Source organism: Thunnus thynnus, chromosome 2 (genome assembly GCF_963924715.1).
Source record: "Thunnus thynnus chromosome 2, fThuThy2.1, whole genome shotgun sequence".
NCBI classification, from domain to species: domain Eukaryota; kingdom Metazoa; phylum Chordata; class Actinopteri; order Scombriformes; family Scombridae; genus Thunnus; species Thunnus thynnus.
This window is the reverse complement of record NC_089518.1, coordinates 40,359,068-40,380,673: the sequence shown is the minus strand read 5'-3', so window position 1 is coordinate 40,380,673 and position 21,606 is coordinate 40,359,068. Positions and strand designations below refer to the sequence as shown.

General features: G+C 41.5%; 2 protein-coding genes across 4 annotated transcripts in view; one reads left to right on the top strand and one right to left on the bottom strand.

The window, feature by feature from the left end:
- Positions 1–1,193: 1,193 nt before the first annotated feature.
- LOC137171161 (NLR family CARD domain-containing protein 3-like) lies at positions 1,194–16,404 on the bottom strand. Its single transcript, XM_067574944.1, has 10 exons — positions 16,137–16,404; positions 15,808–15,833; positions 14,516–14,674; positions 12,703–12,781; positions 12,313–12,541; positions 10,363–12,163; positions 10,081–10,254; positions 2,977–3,150; positions 2,612–2,658; positions 1,194–2,457 (listed from the first exon to the last, which is right to left on the bottom strand). The coding sequence occupies exons 2-10, from the start codon at positions 15,813–15,815 to the stop codon at positions 1,913–1,915; spliced, it is 3,216 nt and encodes a 1,071-aa protein (XP_067431045.1). The 5' UTR covers positions 15,816–15,833; positions 16,137–16,404; the 3' UTR covers positions 1,194–1,912.
- Positions 16,405–16,988: 584 nt separating this feature from the next.
- pomt1 (protein-O-mannosyltransferase 1) overlaps positions 16,989–21,606 on the top strand; it is an 11,294-nt gene continuing 6,676 nt past the window's right edge. The window contains exons 1-10 of one of the 3 annotated variants that reach the window (XM_067574994.1): positions 16,989–17,077; positions 17,186–17,306; positions 18,762–18,892; positions 19,267–19,373; positions 19,489–19,539; positions 19,861–20,007; positions 20,141–20,249; positions 20,379–20,438; positions 20,753–20,846; positions 21,032–21,187. In XM_067574994.1, coding sequence (XP_067431095.1) covers positions 18,780–18,892; positions 19,267–19,373; positions 19,489–19,539; positions 19,861–20,007; positions 20,141–20,249; positions 20,379–20,438; positions 20,753–20,846; positions 21,032–21,187 — 837 coding nt within the window. In that variant the 5' untranslated portion in view covers positions 16,989–17,077; positions 17,186–17,306; positions 18,762–18,779. Of the gene's footprint in view, positions 17,078–17,185; positions 17,307–18,761; positions 18,893–19,266; positions 19,374–19,488; positions 19,540–19,860; positions 20,008–20,140; positions 20,250–20,378; positions 20,439–20,752; positions 20,847–21,031; positions 21,188–21,606 lie in introns of those variants that run through there. The other 2 variants (XM_067574985.1, XM_067575005.1) reach the window with 2 other exon arrangements.

Genomic DNA, 21,606 nt, shown 5'->3' with positions numbered 1-21,606 from the left:
ACACTGAGTCTTCTGCTTTTTGATTTTTACAGCTCAGTGAGAAAGACTTGAAGTGCATTTTTGCAGGGGTGGACAGTTGGACTAGTCTAATGGTTAGAGAGGAGGGCTGGTGTCCAATAGATCGCTGGTTCCATCCCCAAAAAGAGACAAGTGACAGTTGACCACCTGTTCCTTCTTCAACACCACCAGAACATGAACGTGTGAAAGTTTCCAATGAAATCTTTCTCCCAGCTGTCTGACAGAGAGCTCAGTAGGATGAGCAACAGCTGTTTAACTCTTCATCACAGAGTTGCTCTTCTTGGTTTCAATAAATCTTTAACATCATCTCCAAACAAACTCAGAGCAGATCATTGTAACCCACTCAAAATAGCCTACAATCAGAGTGAAATCATTTCCAGTGTTTTTCCCATCTGCAGTAGCTATATTAGTCCAGCAGAGGGCAGTGGCGGTGCTGCAGAGAGGGAAACAACAGCAGCGCTTCCCGCTTAGAGAGAGCAGAACGGTAGCAAGCTAAAGCAGAAAGGAAATTAACCACGCAGAGTAGAAAATAGAAACGCAACATAAAAAGTTAGTTTAAAGCTTCTTCTCAACCGAATCCGTCCCAAAATGTGTTAGCAGGAGTAACTGGTGGAAGTTGTGCCAAGGATTTAATGAGTGTGTCTTTTACTCTCCACTGAGTATTTGCCATTTTGTGCTGCTAACATAGCTGAGTCAATGTGTTCTGTTACAGATTGTGTCACTTTTCATTAAAAGTTGAGTTGTGTGAAGGTTGTAGAAATGAGAAACTGACCCTGCGCTAAACTGTGAGTGAATAAACAATATGACAATTAATAATGTTCAGGTTATTATTAGAGTGCCATTTTTCTGAATCTGACAATAAAGATCAAATGAAAGCTTCTATTATTATTTATTATCATTTTTTATTGAACATGACAGGTGATACTGCAGTTCCATTTATTTCTGCCTGAGTAACATTTAATTCAAACAGATTGTAAACGGATTGATGATCCTGTAAATGAGCTTTTTATTGTGGATATTTAGTAAGGCGCTAAATTGTCAGATGTTTGTCCTCTAATATTCTGTTCACATACAGCCAGAGCTGCAACAATTAGTCTATTCATTGATTATCTATCAACACTAAATTAACACTTAATCATCAACATTTTCTGCTTTTAGCTTCTCAGGTGTGAAGATTTAATGCTTTTCTTTGTCTTACATGATAATAAACAGAATATTTGACTGTTCTGGACTTTAGTTCAGACAAAATGAGACATTTAAAGACGTCGCCTTTGACTCTGTGAAATTACAACCAGCATTTTACACAATTTACACAATTTCCTGACATTTTATAGACAAAACTATGTATTGATGAATCAATTAATCATAATGTTTATTTACAGCTCTACATGCACATCCAGTAGAGACACATAAAAACATGTCGCTTTCTGAATTAACTATATGATTAAAAAAACAACTAATTGAACAACAAATAAGAGTAAAAACAACAAAGTGCCTCTATAGGCCAGCGGATACTTACTGTCATTATGTGTGTTATAGTTAGTCGGCAAAACTCTTCCAACATTTTTAAAAACCTTGGTCACAACTTGACATTTCAGTAAACTTTCAGCCGCTGGTGGTTTTCTCTCTGAGAGCTTCTGAGTTTCACTTAGACTCATAAGGATCAAAGCCACGACCTCCGAACCTCCAAACAGTCCTCTAACAGACTGAGCTATCTGCTCTGAGAACATCAGCTTATTTTTTACAGCTTTTTAAATGTCTTTATATATGACTGATAAACTGTCAGTCATGTGGAAACCATGTTGGTTTAGAAACTGCATTTACAAGCAGTGAAAGATCAGGTTGGTACTAAATAACATGAGAAAGTTTCTCTAACAGGAGGAGACTCTCCCTCCTACAGAGAACACAGAGACACTGAACCAGACCGGTCAACCCAGAACCCAAACCCAGCACACAGAGGCTGAGTGAATGTGGTGTTGAAGGTGTGGAGGTGGATCAGTGTGTCAGAGGAGATTCTGTAGAAGGACAGAGTGCCAGCAGGACAGTCCACATACACTGCTACTCTGTTAGAGACAGAGGAGGAGGAGGAGGAGGAGGAGATATTTGTTCCTGTCTTATTGTGCCAGACAGTGTAACCACCATCAGAGCAGTACAGACTCCAGGACTGATCATTCCCTCCAAACCTGCAGTCAAGACTGTTTCCTCTCCTGCTGATTCCTCTGTAACTCACTGCTATATGAACTCCTCCTGTCCACTCGACCTCCCAGTAACAGCGACCAGTCAGATCATTTCTACACAGCAGCTGAGACCAGAAATCAAATCTGTCTGGATGATCAGGATATGACTGATCCTCCTTCACATGTGTCACCTTCCTGTTGTTTTCAGACAGTTTGAGGTTTCTGTTTACTGTGTTTGGATCCAGTGTGAGTTGACAGAAATCTGATGGAGAGAACGAGACACAATACAGCTGCAGTTATTGATCGATCATCTGTGTGATGATGACATCATCTTCACCCTCAGTAGGATGTGAATGAGTGATGTCACAGTTTGAAGTTTGCTTTGTTTTGATGAATGAAATGAAAAACACACTTACACTTCCTCAGACCTGGTGTCAACCATCGGACTCCAGCAGGCTGCAGCCTGAAAGGAGGAGGGGGGTCAGAGCAGCACGTTCTCTTTCAGCATGCAAACATGGACGTTACATCGCTCTAGTCTACTGTTTTATTATTCTGTTCAAATGTGGGGTTGGGCTTTGATAGACTTTGATCCAACCTGAATCCAGTATCCCAATCCATCTGAAACCCTGATTGAATCTAATCAGGTTTAACTTTCAACATTTACAGGAAACTTCAGTAAGAAATAACAAAAACTCAAAGATTCAGTTGAGATCTGTGATCAGTGCTGACAGAGAAAATGTTCCCAGCTCTTCCTCCTCTAACAGATATTGTCTCTCCATACCTGAGAGTGTCCAGTCTCCAGTGTGGATCCTTCAGTCCAGCAGACAGCAGCTTCTCTCCTGAGGCTCCTGGATTATTGTAGCTCACATCCAGCTCTCTCAGATGGGAGGGGTTGGAGCTCAGAGCTGAGGCCAGAGTAGCACAGCCTTCCTCTGTGATCAGACATCCCGACAGACTGCAAACACACAAAACAACACACATCAGACATTCTGAGAGTCCTGCTGTGTGCAGTCAGACACAACAACAAACTGTCTCCAAACTAACTAATTAACTAAAAGATGAACTGAATCAGGGAGCTCCAGAAAGTTGAGCATCCAGCCAGACAGGAAAAGTCAGCAGCTGAAGGATGATTCAGCAGCATGTTTTTACCTCGTCATTGTGATCTAAATGTTAGAAACATTCAAATGTCTTTATGAAGAGTGAAGCTTTTGCCAAAATGAAGAATAAAAATGTAATTTTATCAGAGTGCTGTGTGAACTTTTCATGTTTGGTATGTTGAAGATTTTTAAAACTACACAAAATCAAGGAGCCTCCTGCCATAAAATGTGACCTCACAGTGGTTCATCAAAGAATCTCCAGACAGAGTAGTCTGCTCTTTAACCTGAAACTGGTGCTCTAGGAACCTATGAATACTTGGCTGTCCACGCACAACGGTTTTTAGACACATTTAGGAGAAATCTGTAAAATCATCTGTGGTGTTAAATAATTCAACGACAAAAGCAAAACAAAAGAAAACAATAAAAACCTGAATGGAGGAACCATCTGAGAGTCTGGATGGTTCATAATGTAGCAGTATATCAGAAATGTATTTTGGCCCTAAACCATTCAATGTTTTATAAACTAACAGCAGTATTTTAAAATCAATTCTTTGACAGACAGGAAGCCAGTGTAAAGATCTGAGAACTGGAATTATATGATCCACTTTCTTTGTCTTGATGAGGACTCGAGCAGCAGCGTCTGAATCAGTTGCAGCTGTCTGATCGATTTTTAGGGAGACCTGTGTAGACAGCGTTACAGTAGTCGAGTCTACTGGAGATAAATGCATGGACAAATTTTTCCAAATCCTGCTGAGACATAAGTCCTTTAATTCTTGATATATTATTCAGGTGATAGTAGGCTAACTTTGTAATTGTCTTAATGTGGCTGTTAGAATTCAGATCTGAGTCCATGACTTGTTTTCCATAATCTGAGCTAGTGGGAGCATGTAGATGTTGAACAGAAGAGGTCCCAGAATGGAGCCTTGGGGAACTCTGCATGTCATTTTTGTCTGCTGAGATGTGTAATTACCTATAAACACAAAGAAGTCCCTGTCCTTTAAGTAGGATTCAAACCAGTTCAGTACTGTGCCAGAATTCCCAACCAGTTTTCCTGTCGGTCCAGTAGTATGTTGTGGTCGACCGTGTCAAATGCGGAACCAAGATTGAGTAATACTAATACTGTAAATCTGCCACTGTCAGTGTTTAAATGTATGTCATTGAAGACCTTAACAAGAGCAGTCTCAGTGCTGTCGTCGAAATCCTGACCAGAAGACATCAAAATGGTTGTTTGGTGCCACAAAGTTGTTCAGCTGTTGAAAAACAGATTTTTCAACAATCTTACTTAAAAACGGGAGGTTTGATATGGGCCTATAGTTGCTCATTAGTGAAGTGTCTAGATTGTTCTTTTTTATAAGTGGCTTGATGATGACAGTTTTCAGGGCCTGTGGGAAGACACCTGAGAGAAGAGATGTGTTGACAGCCTATAGAGGATCTGAGGCCATGCAGTTTGAAACAATTTTGGAAAAGCCTATAAGCAGAATATCAAGGCGGCAAGAGAAATATTTCAGATATTGCATAATGTATTGGATTTTGTGGTTGATCAGATGGAATTGTGTCATACTACTGAAAACTACTGAAACTGATTTAAAGTGGACACAGGGACAGGGTTTGTTAGCCTGTTGACAGTAGCAAACAAGGCACGTGCATTATTATTGTTTTTGGCAATGATGTCAGAGAAGACACAAAGAGAAGAGACAACCTCTGATATCCGAGCACTCCAAATGGCATATAGAGGACATGAAAGCACTGTAGGAGCTGGAGGCTGCCACCTCTGGCGCTTCCAACGCTATCATTTCACTGGAACAAAGTGTTAGCCTACTGACCAAGGAGCTGTAGTCTACACACCAGAAGGCCAGAACACAGACAAATCTGCATCTGAGGCCAGCGGAAGGCAACAGGCCCTGGGATTTCATCGTTCAAGTTCACTTTTTTCACATATAAGAGGAGATTCTATGCCAACTTTGCAAGGCTACACCAGCTCTTCGCTTTGAGGGCCAACCCTTTTCTATCTTCCCAGACTTCACCCCAGCCATCTCCAAACTAAGGGCATCCTACAATGAAATAAAGCGACTGCTCCCAGTGAACCACCCTGATGTAAAGTATGGTGTTTGATACCCTGCTCAACTATGACTGATCCACGATGGTAAAACACACATCTTCAAGTCTGACAAGTAGGTACCTTCATGTGAAGAAATAACACTTCAGACTTAATCTCCAGTAAACTGAACTGTCCAGTAAATTCTGTATAGTACTGAGTGACTTTGGTTGCACTTGCTTTATCCTCGGGAAGGGGTTTTCTGGTTTAGTTAGTATTTTCTCCCTTTTAAGCAACACTTTAATATTTCTCCTCGGATACTACTGTATGATAGCTAAGCCATTAGGGCTTAGGGCTTAAGTTCACGGTTGTTTATCCTATCCTTCTTCTGCAGTGAGCACACTTCAGTGCAAAGAGAACATGTTTATTTGACCTGTACTTCGTTTGGGAAGGTACTGTCTGGGCTGGGGTGGGTGGCTATAACGGCCAAAATTCTGAGTTTTAAACTTCAGGTCTGTAGTTTTTACTTACTGCTTTTCTTTCCCTCTTCCTAACTTCTCCTACATGTGGTAGAAGAAGAGAGCTTTACAATGTTGTTATAGCTTCTCATTGTTATCCCTCATTGCACAATGCCCACCTTGACTACTGTTATCAACTTTGTGTCATGGAGCATTAAGGGAGCTAATAACCCAGTTAAACGTAAAAGAATACTGACTCATAAGGAACTAAGGAACCTACAAGCTGATCTTGCTTCCCTGCAAGAAACCCACCTAAGGCCTACAGACCATTCTGTACTGCAGAAGGGTTGGGTGGGTCCGGTATACCATTCTAACTTTGATAACAAAGCAAGAGGTGCTGCCATATTAATCAGCAAACCCACTCCCTTTATTGCCTCTAAGGTCACTACAGATCATAAAGGGAGATTTATCATAGTGTCTGCACGATGCACAATCTTTGGCACCCCACTTATTTTAGTTAACATATGTGCACCCAATTGGGATGACTCAAAATTCATATCTATACTCTTTTCCTTTATCACAAATTTATATTCCCATATTTTTGTTCTGGGGGAGACTTTAATTTTACTATCTCACCAATCTTGGACAGACCTCTAAAACCAAGACAAGTCCCGCCGCATCTATTTTACTTCAATCCTTTCTCAATAAATATATATACAGCCTTATTATATCTTTCTGAGCACATTGTAAAAGATAACAGGGTCAAATATGTCAATCCATGTCTTCCATTGATAAATGTTATGCAAACAGTCCATCACAAGATCTTTACAAGCAGCGTCTGCTTTTGCAAGCTGAGTTTGATGAACTCTCTACTGATCAAGCAGAGAAATTACTCATGTGGGCTAAATTCAAAATATATGAACAGGATGACAAAAGTAGTAAGCTCCTTACCCACCAGGTTATACTCCTCCTTATATACCTCAGCATCAGCCCAGGACCCAAATTTATTTGACGCTTTTTCTCAGAGTTTGCAGATCCCCAATACTGACCAGGATGATTGGGAGGAGGTGGAGAGGGACATAACTTATCAAGAGATATCTGCTGCAATCTCTTCCCTTAGTAGTGGTAAGACTCCAGGACCTGACAGTCTACCAAACAAATTTTATAAGACATTCTCTAACGTCCTCACCCCGTTCACTGGTATTTACAGAGTCACTCAAAAGTGAAAGATTTCCGACCAGCCTTTATCAAGCTTCAATATCACTGTTGTCGTAAAAGGTTAATTAAAATTCCCTTAATTGCAGCTCTTACTGCGCAAGTTCCCTTCTAAAGTCGGATTATAAAATAATAGCTAAGATTTTAGCCAAACGTCTTAAAACCTTTCTCCAACTGATAATTTCCCCTGATCAAACTGGATTTATTAGAAACACGTATTCTTTTTTTTTAACACTATGTACGAAAGTCCCATGGATAAAAATGAGGCTGCTACTGTTGTTAGCTAGTTGCTAGGATACAGCCCCGCAGACTGGACCGGGAAACCCCGTCTACTAGCTTAGAGGCACATGTTAGTTTTCTTTTCCTTCTTTCCTTGGTGGATGGTGGATGTTCAACAATGTGTTGCCGTGTGTGAATGTCTACCCGGTTGGTGAATTATATATACTAAATTATCAATTGTAATCAGTAATTGAGGACTAATAATTTGATATTATGTCAAATTGTGGAAATGTCATTTCAGTTTGCTAGCTACTTCAGGCTGCTGTTTCAGTTGTAGAAGGATTGAATTAAGTCACTCTGAGTTTATAATGTTCAAACCATATAAGAATGTTTAATTCAGTATTATTTGATATTATTTATGTGACTATGTTATCTATCTACCCTATATAGATTATGGTAATGACACTATTGTACTAAATCCTGTATTTGTATTCTGTCTGTAATTTCTGTTCATTGCAGACCACTGGTAGAACTGCCTATTTCACCATAAGTAAAGGATACTAACTGCATCAGACGCCTCAACCTGCATTATTCACACTCATCATAGGTGGCTTAAGTCTCCACTATACGCTCTAACCGGAGTAATATTTGAGGTGTTACTCAGCCAGCCAAATTAATATCCAAAAGGTAACGTTCCCTCTGTAATACACTACATGACTCTTTAACATTGTCTATGCACCCCCATCTACACAAGCAGACAATCCAAAGGTTGTGATCTCACCTGATGTGGAAATAGCCTTTGACCACGTTGAGTGAGACTATTTAATTTTTGCACTCAGTTCTTTTGGATTCAGTCGGAACTTTATCAAATGGATTAGCATTTGTTATCTATCTCCTACAGCTACTGTATGCACCAACAACACTACTTCAGCTTCTTCCCTGTTACATAGAGGTACCAGGCAGGGCTGCCCCCTTTCCCCCCTCCTATTCCCGATATTGAGTGAGCAGGCTTGCAGAGAAACAGAATACATGGAACAGTGTTACATAGTTAGGATAAAAAAAGGTAATTGTATTCTGTTACAGACTACTGATACATTTAGTAAAAATGGGGATTATTAGCAGGATTACAATTTTAAAATACATTTTAAAATAAAGAATGATATACTACCATGCACTGCAAAAGTCCCAAACATAAGCAGAGCAGGAACAAGAGGCAAAATAACTCACTGATCCACGATGGTGTGAGTAGAGGATGATCCCGCACGGTGCATGCAGATGTGCACAGTGAGCACACAAACACACACTTCACACACAGTGAATTTACGTTGGGAGAGCATGCAGGAGCGGTCGTTACACACTGTGACCGAGCACGTTCAACACTAAATAAGTCAGAAAAACTCAGGCGTATCACACAGATAGAACCAAGTAAAAGGACACAGTGAAGCCCATGTTGCCGTTCCTCTGAGAGCTGTGGAGGACAAAACTCTGGTAGAGGTGAAGCATCACAAGCTGCCTGTGTGATGCTTCACACAGCTGGTGGACCAAGCACTGTTTGGTCAGTCTTTCCCTGAGAATGTTCTCTGTAATGTACATCATGTGTTGTCCTTCACTGTAGGTCTACAGGCTGCTGCCTGAATGTGCTTAATGAAAAGCAAGTTTTTCTTTAAAAATAAACTGAGCAGACAACACATTTTTGATGCTAAAATCTTGGTTTCCCCATTTTCTTTTCTAAGGTTCCATTGTTCTGTTGTCTTACAGAACACACTTAAGTAAAGATTATCTAATTGATATTTCTTTTCTCTTGACTTAATTTTAATATATAAATAAATTTAATATTGTGATACTTGGATTAGGTCACTGACTTCATTTAATGTCAAGGTAATTAGTAATTGTACTGGAATACATTTTTAAAGTAACTCTTCCAATCCTGTGAATGAGCCTCTTCTTGTTATCTCTCTTCATTCAGAGCACAATATTAAAGACCAATTTTATCCAGAGCCAATTCCTTAATCCCACAAATGCTCTCAATCTTTAAGAAGTTTAATGTGATAGGCTACAAGTTGAATATGTGCAAAATCAAATTATTCTCTTTTAACAGGGCCACTCTTCAGATATCCTGGAAATCCTTCCAGTTGAGGTTGGTCAATGACCAGTTTACTTATCTTGGTTTCAAGATCACCAGGAAATATTCCAGTCTTTTTCATAAAAACATAGAGAACCTAGTGCAAAAATAAAATCCTTCCTTATCCACTGGAACCTCCTGCCCCTTTCAATAATTGCTAGAGTTAATGTTGTGAAGATGAATATGTTACCTAAATGTATGTATCTGTTTCAGTGTTTGCCCCTTATTATTCCCCTTTTTCTCAAAATTAGAGTCTGATTTTAGACTTTGTTTGGAATGGCAAGGGTACCCCACATAGGTAAAAAAAAACAACCAAAAGCCCACTGCCAAATTTTCAAACATACTACTGGGCTGCGGCTTTCAGGGCTCTTCCATAGTGGATGCATCCTGCTAATCCTGACCCATCTTCAGAATGGGCCCAGATTGAAGAAGCCTGTTGTTACTGAATCACCTTGTCCTCTCTTTTGTGCTCCTCTCTCTCCTTATTGTGGAATATGGTGTGCAATAACCAACTTGTAAAACACTGCCTGATTTGAAAGATTTGGGCTCAGTTCCGCCAGGCACACAGACTTAAAAATCTCTCTCTGCTTGGCCCAATTCACTGTAATATTTTATATTAGTAAAGCCTGGTTTGAGAAATCATATTAGCAGAGAGAATCCTACACAAGTTTCATGTTTATCCACTAATATCATTCATATTTTAAATGGTCATCTGTTGAACAGGTTGATTAATCCTGACCTGAGAGTTTCCAGTGTACAGTGTGGACTCTCTAGTCCAGCAGACAGCAGCTTCACTCCTGGAACCTGCAGGTTGTTGTTACTTAACTCCAGCTCTCTCAGACTAGATGACTGGGAGCTGAGAACTGAGGACAGAGCTGCACAGCTTCTCTCAGAAAGGTTACAGCCAGTCAGTCTGAAGAGGAAATAAAAAGGAAAAAAACAAGAAGTTATTTTTTTCTGTCGTGTTCAAAAGATAGCAGCATATTTAAATAATAATGAATCCAACTATCTGTGTACTTACAGAGCTTTGTTGGAGGCTTTGACCACTGGCAGCAGTCTCAGAAGAGCCTCCTCTGAAGCAGAGTATTTCCTCAGGTCAAACAAGTCCAGATCTTTTTCTGACGACAGTAAGATGAAGACCAGAGCTGACCATTGAGCAGGAGACAGTTTATCTGTGGAGAGACTTCCTGAACTCAGGGACTGTTGGATCCCCTCCACTAGAGTATGATCTTTCAGTTCGTTCAGACAGTGGAACAGATTGATGGTTCTCTCAGCAGACAGATCCTCACTGATCTTCTTCTTGATGTACTCAACTGTTTCCTGATTGCTTAGTGAACAATGTCCTGTCTGTGTCAGCAGACCTCGTAGGAGAGTCTGATTGGTCTGCAGTGAAAGACCCAGAAGGAAGCGGAGGAACAAGTCCAGGTGCCCATTTGGACTCCTTAAGGACTTGTCCACAGCACTCTGGTACAGATGTGTTTCTGCAGATTCTTGTTTAGTTTCAGACTTCTGGGACATTATTTGTTGTTCTGCCAGCAGATTGACTCCAGAGTTGATGAATGTCAGATGGACATGAAGAGCAGCGAGAAACTCCTGAACGCTCAGATGGACGAAGCAGAACACCATGTCCTGGTACAGCCCTCTCTCCTCTTTAAAGATCTGTGTGAACACTCCTGAGTACACTGAGGCTGCTGTGATATCGATGCCACACTCTGTCAGGTCTGATTCATAGAAGATCAGGTTGCCTTTCTGCAGCTGCTCAAAAGCCAGTTTTCCCAGAGACTCAATCATCTTCCTGCTCTCTGGACTCCAGTGTGGATCTGTCTCAGCTCTTCCATCATACTTGATGTTCTTCAGTTTGATCTGAACCACCAGGAAGTGGATGTACATCTCAGTCAAGGTCTTGGGCAGCTCTCCTCCCTCTTTGCTTTTCAACACATCCTCCAGAACTGTAGCAGTGATCCAGCAGAAGACTGGCATGTGGCACATGATGTGGAGGCTTCGTGATGTCTTGATGTGGGAAATGATGGTGCTGGCCTGCTCCTCATCTCTGAATCTTTTCCTGAAGTACTCCTTCCTCTGTGGGTCAGTGAACCCTCTGACCTCTGTCACCATGCTGACACACTCAGGAGGGATCTGATTGGCTGCTGCAGGTCGTGTTGTTATCCAGAGACGAGCAGAGGGAAGCAGTTTGCCCTTGATGAGGTTTGTCAGCAGCACATCCACTGAGGTGGACTCTGTTACATCAGTCAGGATCTCATTGTTGTGGAAGTCCAGAGGAAGTCGACACTCATCTAGACCATCAAAGATGAACACAACCTGGAACTCTTCAAAGCTGCAGATTCCTGCTTCTTTGGTTTCAGTAAAGAAGTGATGTACAAGTTCCACCAAGCTGTACTTTTTCTCTTTCAGCACATTCAGCTCTCTGAAAGTGAATGGAAATGTGAACTGTATGTCCTGGTTGGCTTTGTCTTCAGCCCAGTCCAGAGTGAACTTCTGTGTTAAGACTGTTTTCCCAATGCCAGCCACTCCCTTTGTCATCACTGTTCTGATTGGTTCATCTCTTCCAGGTGAGGCTTTAAAGATGTCTTCATGTCTGATGGTTGTTTCTGGTCTGACTGGTTTCCTGGATGCTGTTTCAATCTGTCTGACCTCATGTTCATTATTGACCTCTGCAGTCCCTCCCTCTGTGATGTAGAGCTCTGTGTAGATCTGATTCAGAAGGGTTGGGTTTCCTGCTTTAGCAATCCCCTCAAACACACACTGGAATTTCTTCTTCAGGTTAGACTTGAGTTTATGTTGGCCAACTGGAGCAGGAGTTTCTGAATGACCACACAAGAAATAGGATCAATGATTATGAATAATTAATGATGAAAATATCACAATTTAAAGAATGCACATCTGAAAGTATTTTCCTCCATCTCTTGAGACATAATGAATGTCTAATTTATCGAGCATGTTAAATCTTTACTGTTCTGCAGACGGTCAGCCAGCTCCTCCTGCTTCATTATCCTCAGGAAGTGCAGTGTGATCTTCTGAAATGCCTCTCTGCTGCTCCTCCTCTGCTCTTCCTCCTCACCGTCCAACACCTCCTCATCTTCCCTCAGACTCTCTAAGCATTCTGGGTAATCTGAACTCAGGACCTTCTGCATCTTCTTCAGCTCGTTCTTCACAAAAGTGACAATGTTCTCCTCCAGCAGCTGGAACAGAATACTATATGTATGACACAATCAAACTAAAATCATGAAGCAAACATCAGATCCATGTTGGACAGACTGACAATCCACTGGTCTACAAAGTGCAGTACGGAGATGATTGTGAACAGTATAAATGTAAAAGTAGTTGTTGTACATGTACAGACCATAAATATGGAGTCCAGGTGTGTTTGATGCTGCTGGGCAGACTGACCACTGGGAACCTCTGAGCTCTCCTGGTCGACTCTGTGGAGGAATCATGAATTATTTTTTTGCACTATAGACTGTACCCAGTTTTTGGTTTGTTAAAGTGTTTGTGTTCTGTCATTATTTATTCGAATGAAAACCAGATATAAATACTAATATAAGCTGTGATAAGACATTCTGGGAGAGGAGAATGCTGACTAATGTTGTTTCTCATGAAGAAGTGTCAGAACAACAAATCCATCTGTTTAATCATCGGGTCTCAGTACCCACTGATGAGTCATTCTTCAAGGACACACAGCTGAGTTCAGGGGAGTCTGGACTGATGGATACTGATAGAAACACTAGTTATCTTAAAACATGCCCACTGCAGGTGGGAAGAGTTCTTGCTGCCATTCAAGATTCCTGCTGTAAAAGTCTGGCTTATCTTCTCATAAACATCATGAGGTGACTGACAGTTGGAGCACTACAAGGCTTGGGTCATTACCAAACTGTCCTGATTGAATCATTAGCACAAAAGATTCAAAACTGGACATAAAAACGGAGGGAGAGAAGTTAACTTCATCTACCAAGGTAAAATTCACAAACGAACATCCGATCATAAAGCTTCACATTCTGTTGGGTGTTCAGTTAAAACCAGGGAAAAGCTAAAGATGGGACTTTGTGGAAACCTGATTAAACATTGAGCAGATTAAATCAGTTCACTTTCACATTCTGAGCCACTTTGGAAGGATTTTGGGTTCCTGTGTAAAGCGTGCCAGCAGCTAAAGGGAAGTTGAGAAATTAGATCAGCCTCAGGTCAAGAAGGGATCAGGAGGCCATTTACCTCCTGGATGCTCAAACAGTAAGGGTCAATGTGGCCGGGATGCAATGGTCCCCTCCACCTTCACTTTGAGCAAAAGAACGGGCCCATTGAATGCTTATGTGTTTTATATTTAAATGCAGCCTTCATTATACTTGAAATGAGAAAAGATTCACTATTACATTACTGAACATCTGTGTTTAACAGAATGTTTCTTTCCTGTTGTTGTTGCTTATACTCATTCACACCTCACATCAACAGTATTAATTATTGAAGCAGCGATCAAGCAATCGGGCACTGCACTAGTTAATGTAAAACACTCTGCCAGTACTGTGTAACCATGGTAATACTTTATAACAGGCTCTCATATCAGGATTCTACTTTTATAGTTTTATTATGAATCAATGTTTAACTAAAAATTATAATCACTGGACACTTTATCAGGAACACCTGTGGAGTCTAATACAATCCAACACAGCAGCTCTGTCATGGATTCTATTTTTATGAAGTTTATACATTGTTGTTGACGTTGTCAGAAAGGTGATAATTCTACTTTATGTTTATTATTGAGGTGGTAGTGGGTGGTGGTTTACTGGAGTCTATTATATAGAAAAGAGTTACTAATATTTACCTCCCTCATGTATGTTAATGGGATGGACAAAATATTAGAAACACTTATACATATAAAGCACTCCAGTAAACCACCACCACCCACTATGATGTCTGTTAGTACCATCACGGTCTGGTATGAATCAGGATCCAGACTCTCCTGGTTTCTGGTCCTGTGATGACAGAATGAGTTACTCAGATCCACACAGTGTGTATTTTGTGCACTTAACAGGTGACACAATCATTTCATGTTTCAGACAGAAAATGGTGGATTAGTTTGAGCAGTTTTCTTCACAGAGTTGTTGAATATCAGCAGTAGAGCAGTTATACTGGGCAGCTGTCCTTTACATTCAATTACAACTTACTTCTTTGCAGCAGAGGGTTGTTGTCCTTTAAAAACAACAAGGCCCTGCTTTGACCGGTCACTCTTCATAGACACACAGCTGGGTTCAGGTCCAGGTTCAGGTTCAGGTTCAGGTTCAGGTTCAGGTTCAGAGGAGTCTGGTCTCTGATGGATCCTCCTTCTAGACAGAGAGGAAGACCAGCAGGGAGGAAATTCACTGTTTAGTCTTCAGCCTCAGTAACTGTTGGAGAAACTAGCAGCTATCAACAAGAAAAGCATCAACACAGTAACGTTGAATAAAGTTTGAACCTCAGGTGAAGTTTACTGCAAATCTTTCAGCAATGACAGCAAACTTCAGAGGAAAAAAGGAACTGGAGCACATTAGATTAGCAAACAGATCAATGTTTCAACACTACTGTGTCTTCATAAGAGTCAACATGGAAACAAGACAGAGGACAATAACACATATAGTCAAACTAGAATAGGTGTACAGTTGTTGTTGGATAGTTGGTTGAACAACATTTAAATCTATTGGATAATGGATCAGAGGACGAGAGTTGACATAGTCAATGTCCAAGCACCACATACGCTATAATCACATCAGAAACAGATATATCAGAAATAAAGAACAAAAAGTACAATTACTGTGTACACAAATGAGCCTTTTGGACTAAATGAAGAAATGAATTTGTCATGTTTATCTCAGTGATTATTGATGGATGAGGTCCATGAAATCAGAGCTCTCATCATTTTTTCCTCTAAAGTTTGAAACTCTTCACTCTGAATGATTTCTGTCTGACTGATGAAGAAACTCAGACTCTGTCACATTAACATGAACTGTGCTCCATCCTACAGGATCATTGTAGACTGACAGGAACACTGAGACCAGATGTACACCTCACTGACCACCAGGGGGAGCTCACTGGTTACAAACCATCTAACTATAAAGGGAAGACTCTCTGTCTGTCTGTTTGTCCTTCACATATCTCTTAAATCAATCATCCGATAGACTCCACACTTGGTGGGTGTTTTATTTAGGAACCAAAGAAGTGCAGTGTCAAATAATTACCATTATAAAATGATTAAAAAATGATTACCACTCTATCAAAGCACTTTGACCCTCAATAAACATGAATTGTAATCCTTCATAAAACAACTTGAGTATCAAAGTCCAGTTTCTGTAACAGGATCTGTATCAGGATTCTACTTTTATGGTTTTGTTGTTATTCAATGTTTAAGTGAATCACAATCAGACTGAACAGCGAGGATGAAACAGTATCAACTGTAATATGAAGTGTTAAGTGTAATTAATACCTTTCCATGTTGGTAACCTGCAGCACCTGATGAAGACACACAGACAGGTTCATTATTATTCTTCAGTCATCAGCAAATCAAATGTGTGTTTCTACATGTAGACTCTGATTTAAAGGCAGCCAGCTGTCATTCTGACTATTTGCTGTTGGATGAACTTTGTGGCATCGAGTCATTAACAAAGACATGAGAAATCAGTGATGAAATGATGAGAGTCTTCTTCTGTTCTGGAAGTCAACACACCAACAAACAAACAGCAGCTTGATTGTGATGAAGAGGAACCATTAGAGATGGTGATGAAGAGGATTCAAACCAAACAAAGTTCCACTTACTCAACTTCTTCCCATGAACGTGGTCTCTCTGCAGCTCTCTGCTGTCTGGACCAGGTCTGTTTAGAAAAAGAGCTTTATTCATCTGAGAGCTTCGTCAGTCCTCTGTGTCTGCAGGCTGCTGTCACACTGAAACACTAAACCTGGACACCAGTAAAACCATAAACCAGTTGGAACCTGCAGCTCAAAGCTCAAAGATCAGCTGCTTCAATAAAACACATACGTAACCTACAGCCGCCTTCCTTCCTTGAGTTGGCAAGGAGGGCTTTAAAGAAAGGAAATATAGAAATGCAAATCAGTAAATCTGTAAAGTAAAAGTTAAATGTGTAATCTGGGTAAAAAAAACAACCAGATGTGGCAAGAAAGGTGGGACAGAGAGAGGAAAGTTCTCAGGTAGGCAGTGGACACAGCAGGGAGGTTAAAGGCTCTAAATAAACTAAATAAAACAGGAAACACCCGACATGATGTGTGACGGACGTCAGGAAGAGGAGTCAGTGGTTCGCAGGTCTGAGATGCAGAGAGATGATGAAGAATCATCTGAAGGAATCAGGAGAGCAGGACAGACTCAGCTGAGGCTCCTTCAGCCTCTGAAGGGAAGCAGAAGTTTATAGGATGAGATGGAGAAGCAGCGATACGACGCTGGAGGGGCTGATATGAGATTACAGTAGGATACAGTTATAAAGCATGAAGGATAAATGTAGTTTAGGGTGTGTGTGTGTGTGTGTGTGTGTGTGTGTGTGTGTGCGTGTGCGTGTGTGTGTGTGTGTGTTTAGATTGTAAGTCTATTGTCTGATTCACATCCGGAGCAGAAGGTGGCGGTAATGCATCAATAAACTGGATGCAAACAGAAGAAGAAGAACAAGCACAAGATCAAAAAGACGAAGAAGAAGAAGAAGAAGAACTGTTGCACTATTAGCAAACATTGTAGATGTTGAAAATGTGATGTAAGTTCTTTGCTGTGACTGTACACAAATATATTTACATATTTATTTAAAGATATTTACATTGTATAGACAGTTAATGGCACGGACCGACTGTTTCCATGGTAACAGGCAGGAAGTGGAGCTCCGAGCGGCAGGCTGCACTAATCAACTCCGAAACAGCGATCGCATGCTAACGGCTAACAGAGCAGCGGAACCGGCGGGTTTACCGTTACCGGCGTGACGACACAAGGTGGGTTTTGGCTAGCTTTAGCAACAACAGTTAGCATTGATGTACCGGGACTCAGCTGACCGCGCGGCTAATGCTAACAGCTGGTTTCAGTCTGTTTACTGATGAGCTGCAGGATCATGAGGAATGTGATCGATTATTGATTATTGATAGAAACAGACCGATGATCAGGCTGATCAACCGTCTGTGTTCAGAGTACATTTACCTCATTATTATACTTCAGTACAGTTTTGAGGTACTTGTACTTTACTTGAGTATTTCCATGTGATGCTACTTTCTACATTTCAGAGGGAAATATTGTACTTTCTACTCCACTACATTTATTTGACAGCTTTAGTTACTTTTCAGATGAAGATTTGACACAATGGATAATATAACAAGCTTTTAAAATACAACACATTGTTAAAGATGAAACCAGTGGTTTCCAACCTTTTTGTCTTTTGACGTCTTACAAAAAGCAGTGTGTAGTCGGGGTCACATTTCACATGTCTATGAGTTGTTAACAGCTCCACCAAATAGTGATTTTTCCCTCTAAACTTCTCACATGCTTTCATTTCAATAAATGTTCAAATGATCCAATATTTCAGCAAAAATCAAAGATTAGAGAAAAAGTCCAAAAACTGAAAACAGATTTGTGTATCAGAACTTTGTTTTTTCTTCTTTCCTCTCCCATTAATCATCTCACCACCCCTCAGATTTATCTGCTGACCCTTTGGAGGGGCCCCACCCCTAGGTTGGGAACCACTGGACTAAACTAGCTAACTGTATATAAAGTAGTGTAAACTAGCTCCACCTCCAGCAGCTACAACAGTAACATGCTGCTCTAACACTGATGCTTCACTATTAATAATCTAATGATGTCATATATAATAATATATCAGTCAGAGGGACCAAACCACTACTTTTACTGCAATACTTTAACTACATCAAGCTCATAATACTTATGTACTTTTACTGCAATACTTTAACTACATCAAGCTCATAATACTTATGTACTTTTACTGCAATACTTTAACTACATCAAGCTCATAATACTTATGTACTTTTACTGCAATACTTTAACTACATCAAGCTCATAATACTTATGTACTTTTACTGCAATACTTTAACTACATCAAGCTCATAATACTTATGTACTTTTACTGCAATACTTTAACTACATCAAGCTCATAATACTTATGTACTTTTACTGCAATACTTTAACTACATCAAGCTCATAATACTTATGTACTTTTACTGCAATACTTTAACTACATCAAGCTCATAATACTTATGTACTTTTACTGCAGTCATCGGAATCAGGAACTTTTTGTGTCTCTGAGGTAAAAACATCATAAACTAAAATGTAAAGATGGAGTGAAGCAGTGTGAAGGTTGTTTGAACTGTCAGTGTGTGTGTGTGTGTGTGTGTGTGTGTGTGTGTGTGTGTGTGTGTGTGTGTGTGTGTGTGTGTCTCCAGGTGTGTCAGGTAGCGGTGATGCTGCAGCTCCCCCTGGTGGTGACGGCTCAGGTGGACCTGGTCCTGCTGCTGGTCTCTGTGCTCGCTCTCTGGACCCGACTGAGCCGGCTCAGCTACCCCAACGCTGTGGTGTGAGTGTTTGTTTTATATACCTGCTCCTACCTGTGAGGGGTGGGGTCTGTCACATGACCAACACACACAGTAAACCCACCAACCAACACTCACATTTTTGGCTGTTTTTAGATCTTTAACTGTTGGTGCGTTCAGGGACAGTCAGACATCTGAGCTTTGCTCTGTGCGTGTGTGTGTGTGTGTGTGTGTGTGTATGTGTGTGTGTTTCTGTGTGTGTGTATGTGTGTGTGTCTGTGTGTGTGTGTGTGTGTGTGTATGTGTTTATGTATGTGTGTGTGTTTCTCTGTGTGTGTGTTTCTGTGTGTGTGTGTGTGTGTGTGTGTGTGTGTGTGTGTGTTTTTCTGTGTGTGTGTGTGTGTGTGTGTGTGTGCAGGTTCGATGAAGTGTATTATGGACAGTTCGTGTCTCTCTACATGAAGAGAGTTTTCTTCATCGATGACAGCGGACCGCCCCTCGGTCACATGATCCTGGCCTTTGGAGGTCAGTTACCATGACAACAATATAACATGTGTGTGAGTTAGATATGTGTGTGTGATCATGTGTATAACTCACGTGTGTGTGTGTGTGTGTGTGTGTGTGTGTGTGTATGTTGCAGCGTACCTGGGAGGATTTGATGGGAACTTTGTGTGGAACAGAATCGGAGCAGGTAGGAACATCTTTTATTGTAACACCAGTTTGAACCAGATAATCTCTGGTTTAAACTGGTTAAAAACCATTAAATCTATTGTTAAGTGTTTGTTTTATCTTAAACACCAGTTTGAACTGGTTTGTGTCAGTTTAAAAACAGGTTCTATTGTCTAACCTGGTTTGATTCCAGTTTTAACCAGTTTATCTCTGGTTTAAAAAGAGTACCCCGGCAGCCTGAGTGTGTTTGTTTTGTTGTACAGAGTACCCCGGCAGTGTGAGTGTGTTTGTTTTGTTGTACAGAGTACCCCGGCAGTGTGAGTGTGTTTGTTTTGTTGTACAGAGTACCCCGGCAGTGTGAGTGTGTGGAGTCTGCGGCTGCTGCCCGCTCTGTGTGGGGCTCTCTGTGTTCCTCTGGTCTACCTGTTGACTCTGGAGCTGCACTTCTCTCACCTGTCGGCTCTGGGAGCGGCTCTGCTGCTGCTGCTGGGTGAGTATCAACACTGCACAGCTGACAGATCGTCGTATTAAAACTCTAATATTGTGTGAAATCTTCCTGAGAGTTGCAGCAGCTCGTTATAAACTGTTTTTATTTACGTCACCTGTGTTTGTTGTTGTTGCAGAGAACTCTCTGATCGTCCAATCACGTTTCATGTTACTGGAGTCTGTTCTCATCTTCTTCGTGCTGTTGGCCTTCTTCTCCTACCTGCGCTTCCACAACGCTCCCAACAGGTGAGACTCACCTTTAACCTTTGACCCCTGGACTGTGTCTGCTCCTCCTGTGACTGCAGAGCTTTGATATGAATAAAGATGAATCGTTGTGTTATCGTGACTGATGAAGAGTTTACTCCTCCTCCTCAGCTCCTGGTTCAGATACTGCTGGCTGCTCCTCTGTGGAGCCTCCTGTGCTGCAGCTGTCGGGTAAGAAACCAGAAACCAGAACCTGATCTCCCTCCAGCATCATCTTCTGTGTTTTAGTGCGTCTCGTCGCCTTCAGGAAAACATGACGTCACACAGCTGCGTCTCGTGTAAACGTGACGTCAGACTGTCACAGACGAAATATTTTATTGAACATGTTCTGCAGCTACATATTGATCGCTTGATGAGCATCATCAGTAGTTGTCGTCTCTGTAAATGACGCTGGCGTGAACAAAGACGTCCTCGCCTCCTCGCTGGGAGGAGCTGAGACGTGACACGTTTTATCATGAACTAACCCCACCCGTCTGTGTGGTCAGGGTGAAGTATATGGGCGTGTTCTCCTACCTGCTGCTGCTGGGCGTGGCCTCTCTGCACACCTGGAGGCTGATGGGAGACCAAACTGTCAGTCATGTGAGTCCAGCTTCATACTGAGCGCGCTCAGAAACTCTGTTTATACAACCTGATCTCTGAAGGTGCGCTTCAAAAAACCATCTGGTACAGTCAGGTTTGAGCCGGGTGGGGTCAACTTGATGATTCTGTGTGCGTGTGTGTGTGTGTGTGTGTGTGTGTGTGTGTGTGTGTGTGTGTGTGTGTAGCTCAGTGTGTGTGTGCAGTGCGTGTGTCGAGCTGTGTGTCTGTTAGTGGTTCCAGTTCTGCTCTACGTGTTCTGGTTCTACGTTCACCTGAGTCTCCTGCACCGCAGCGGACCACATGACCAACTGATGAGCTCCGCCTTCCAGGCCAGTCTGGAGGTAACACACACACACACACACACACACACGCACACACACACACACACACACACACACACACACACACACACACGCACACACACGCATGCACACACACACTGAGAACACTGAGGAGGTTCTAAAGGACACTGAGGAGGTTCTCATGGACACTGAGGAGGTTCTAAAGGACACTGAGAAGGTTCTAAAGGACACTGAGGAGGTTCTAAAGGACACTGAGGAGGTTCTAAAGGACACTGAGAAGGTTCTCATGGACACTGAGACAGTTCTAAAGGACACTGAGAAGGTTCTAAAGGACACTGTGGAGGTTCTAAAGGACACTGAGAAGGTTCTCATGGACACTGAGACAGTTCTAAAGGACACTGAGGAGGTTCTAAAGGACACTGAGGAGGTTCTCATGGACACTGAGGAGGTTCTAAAGG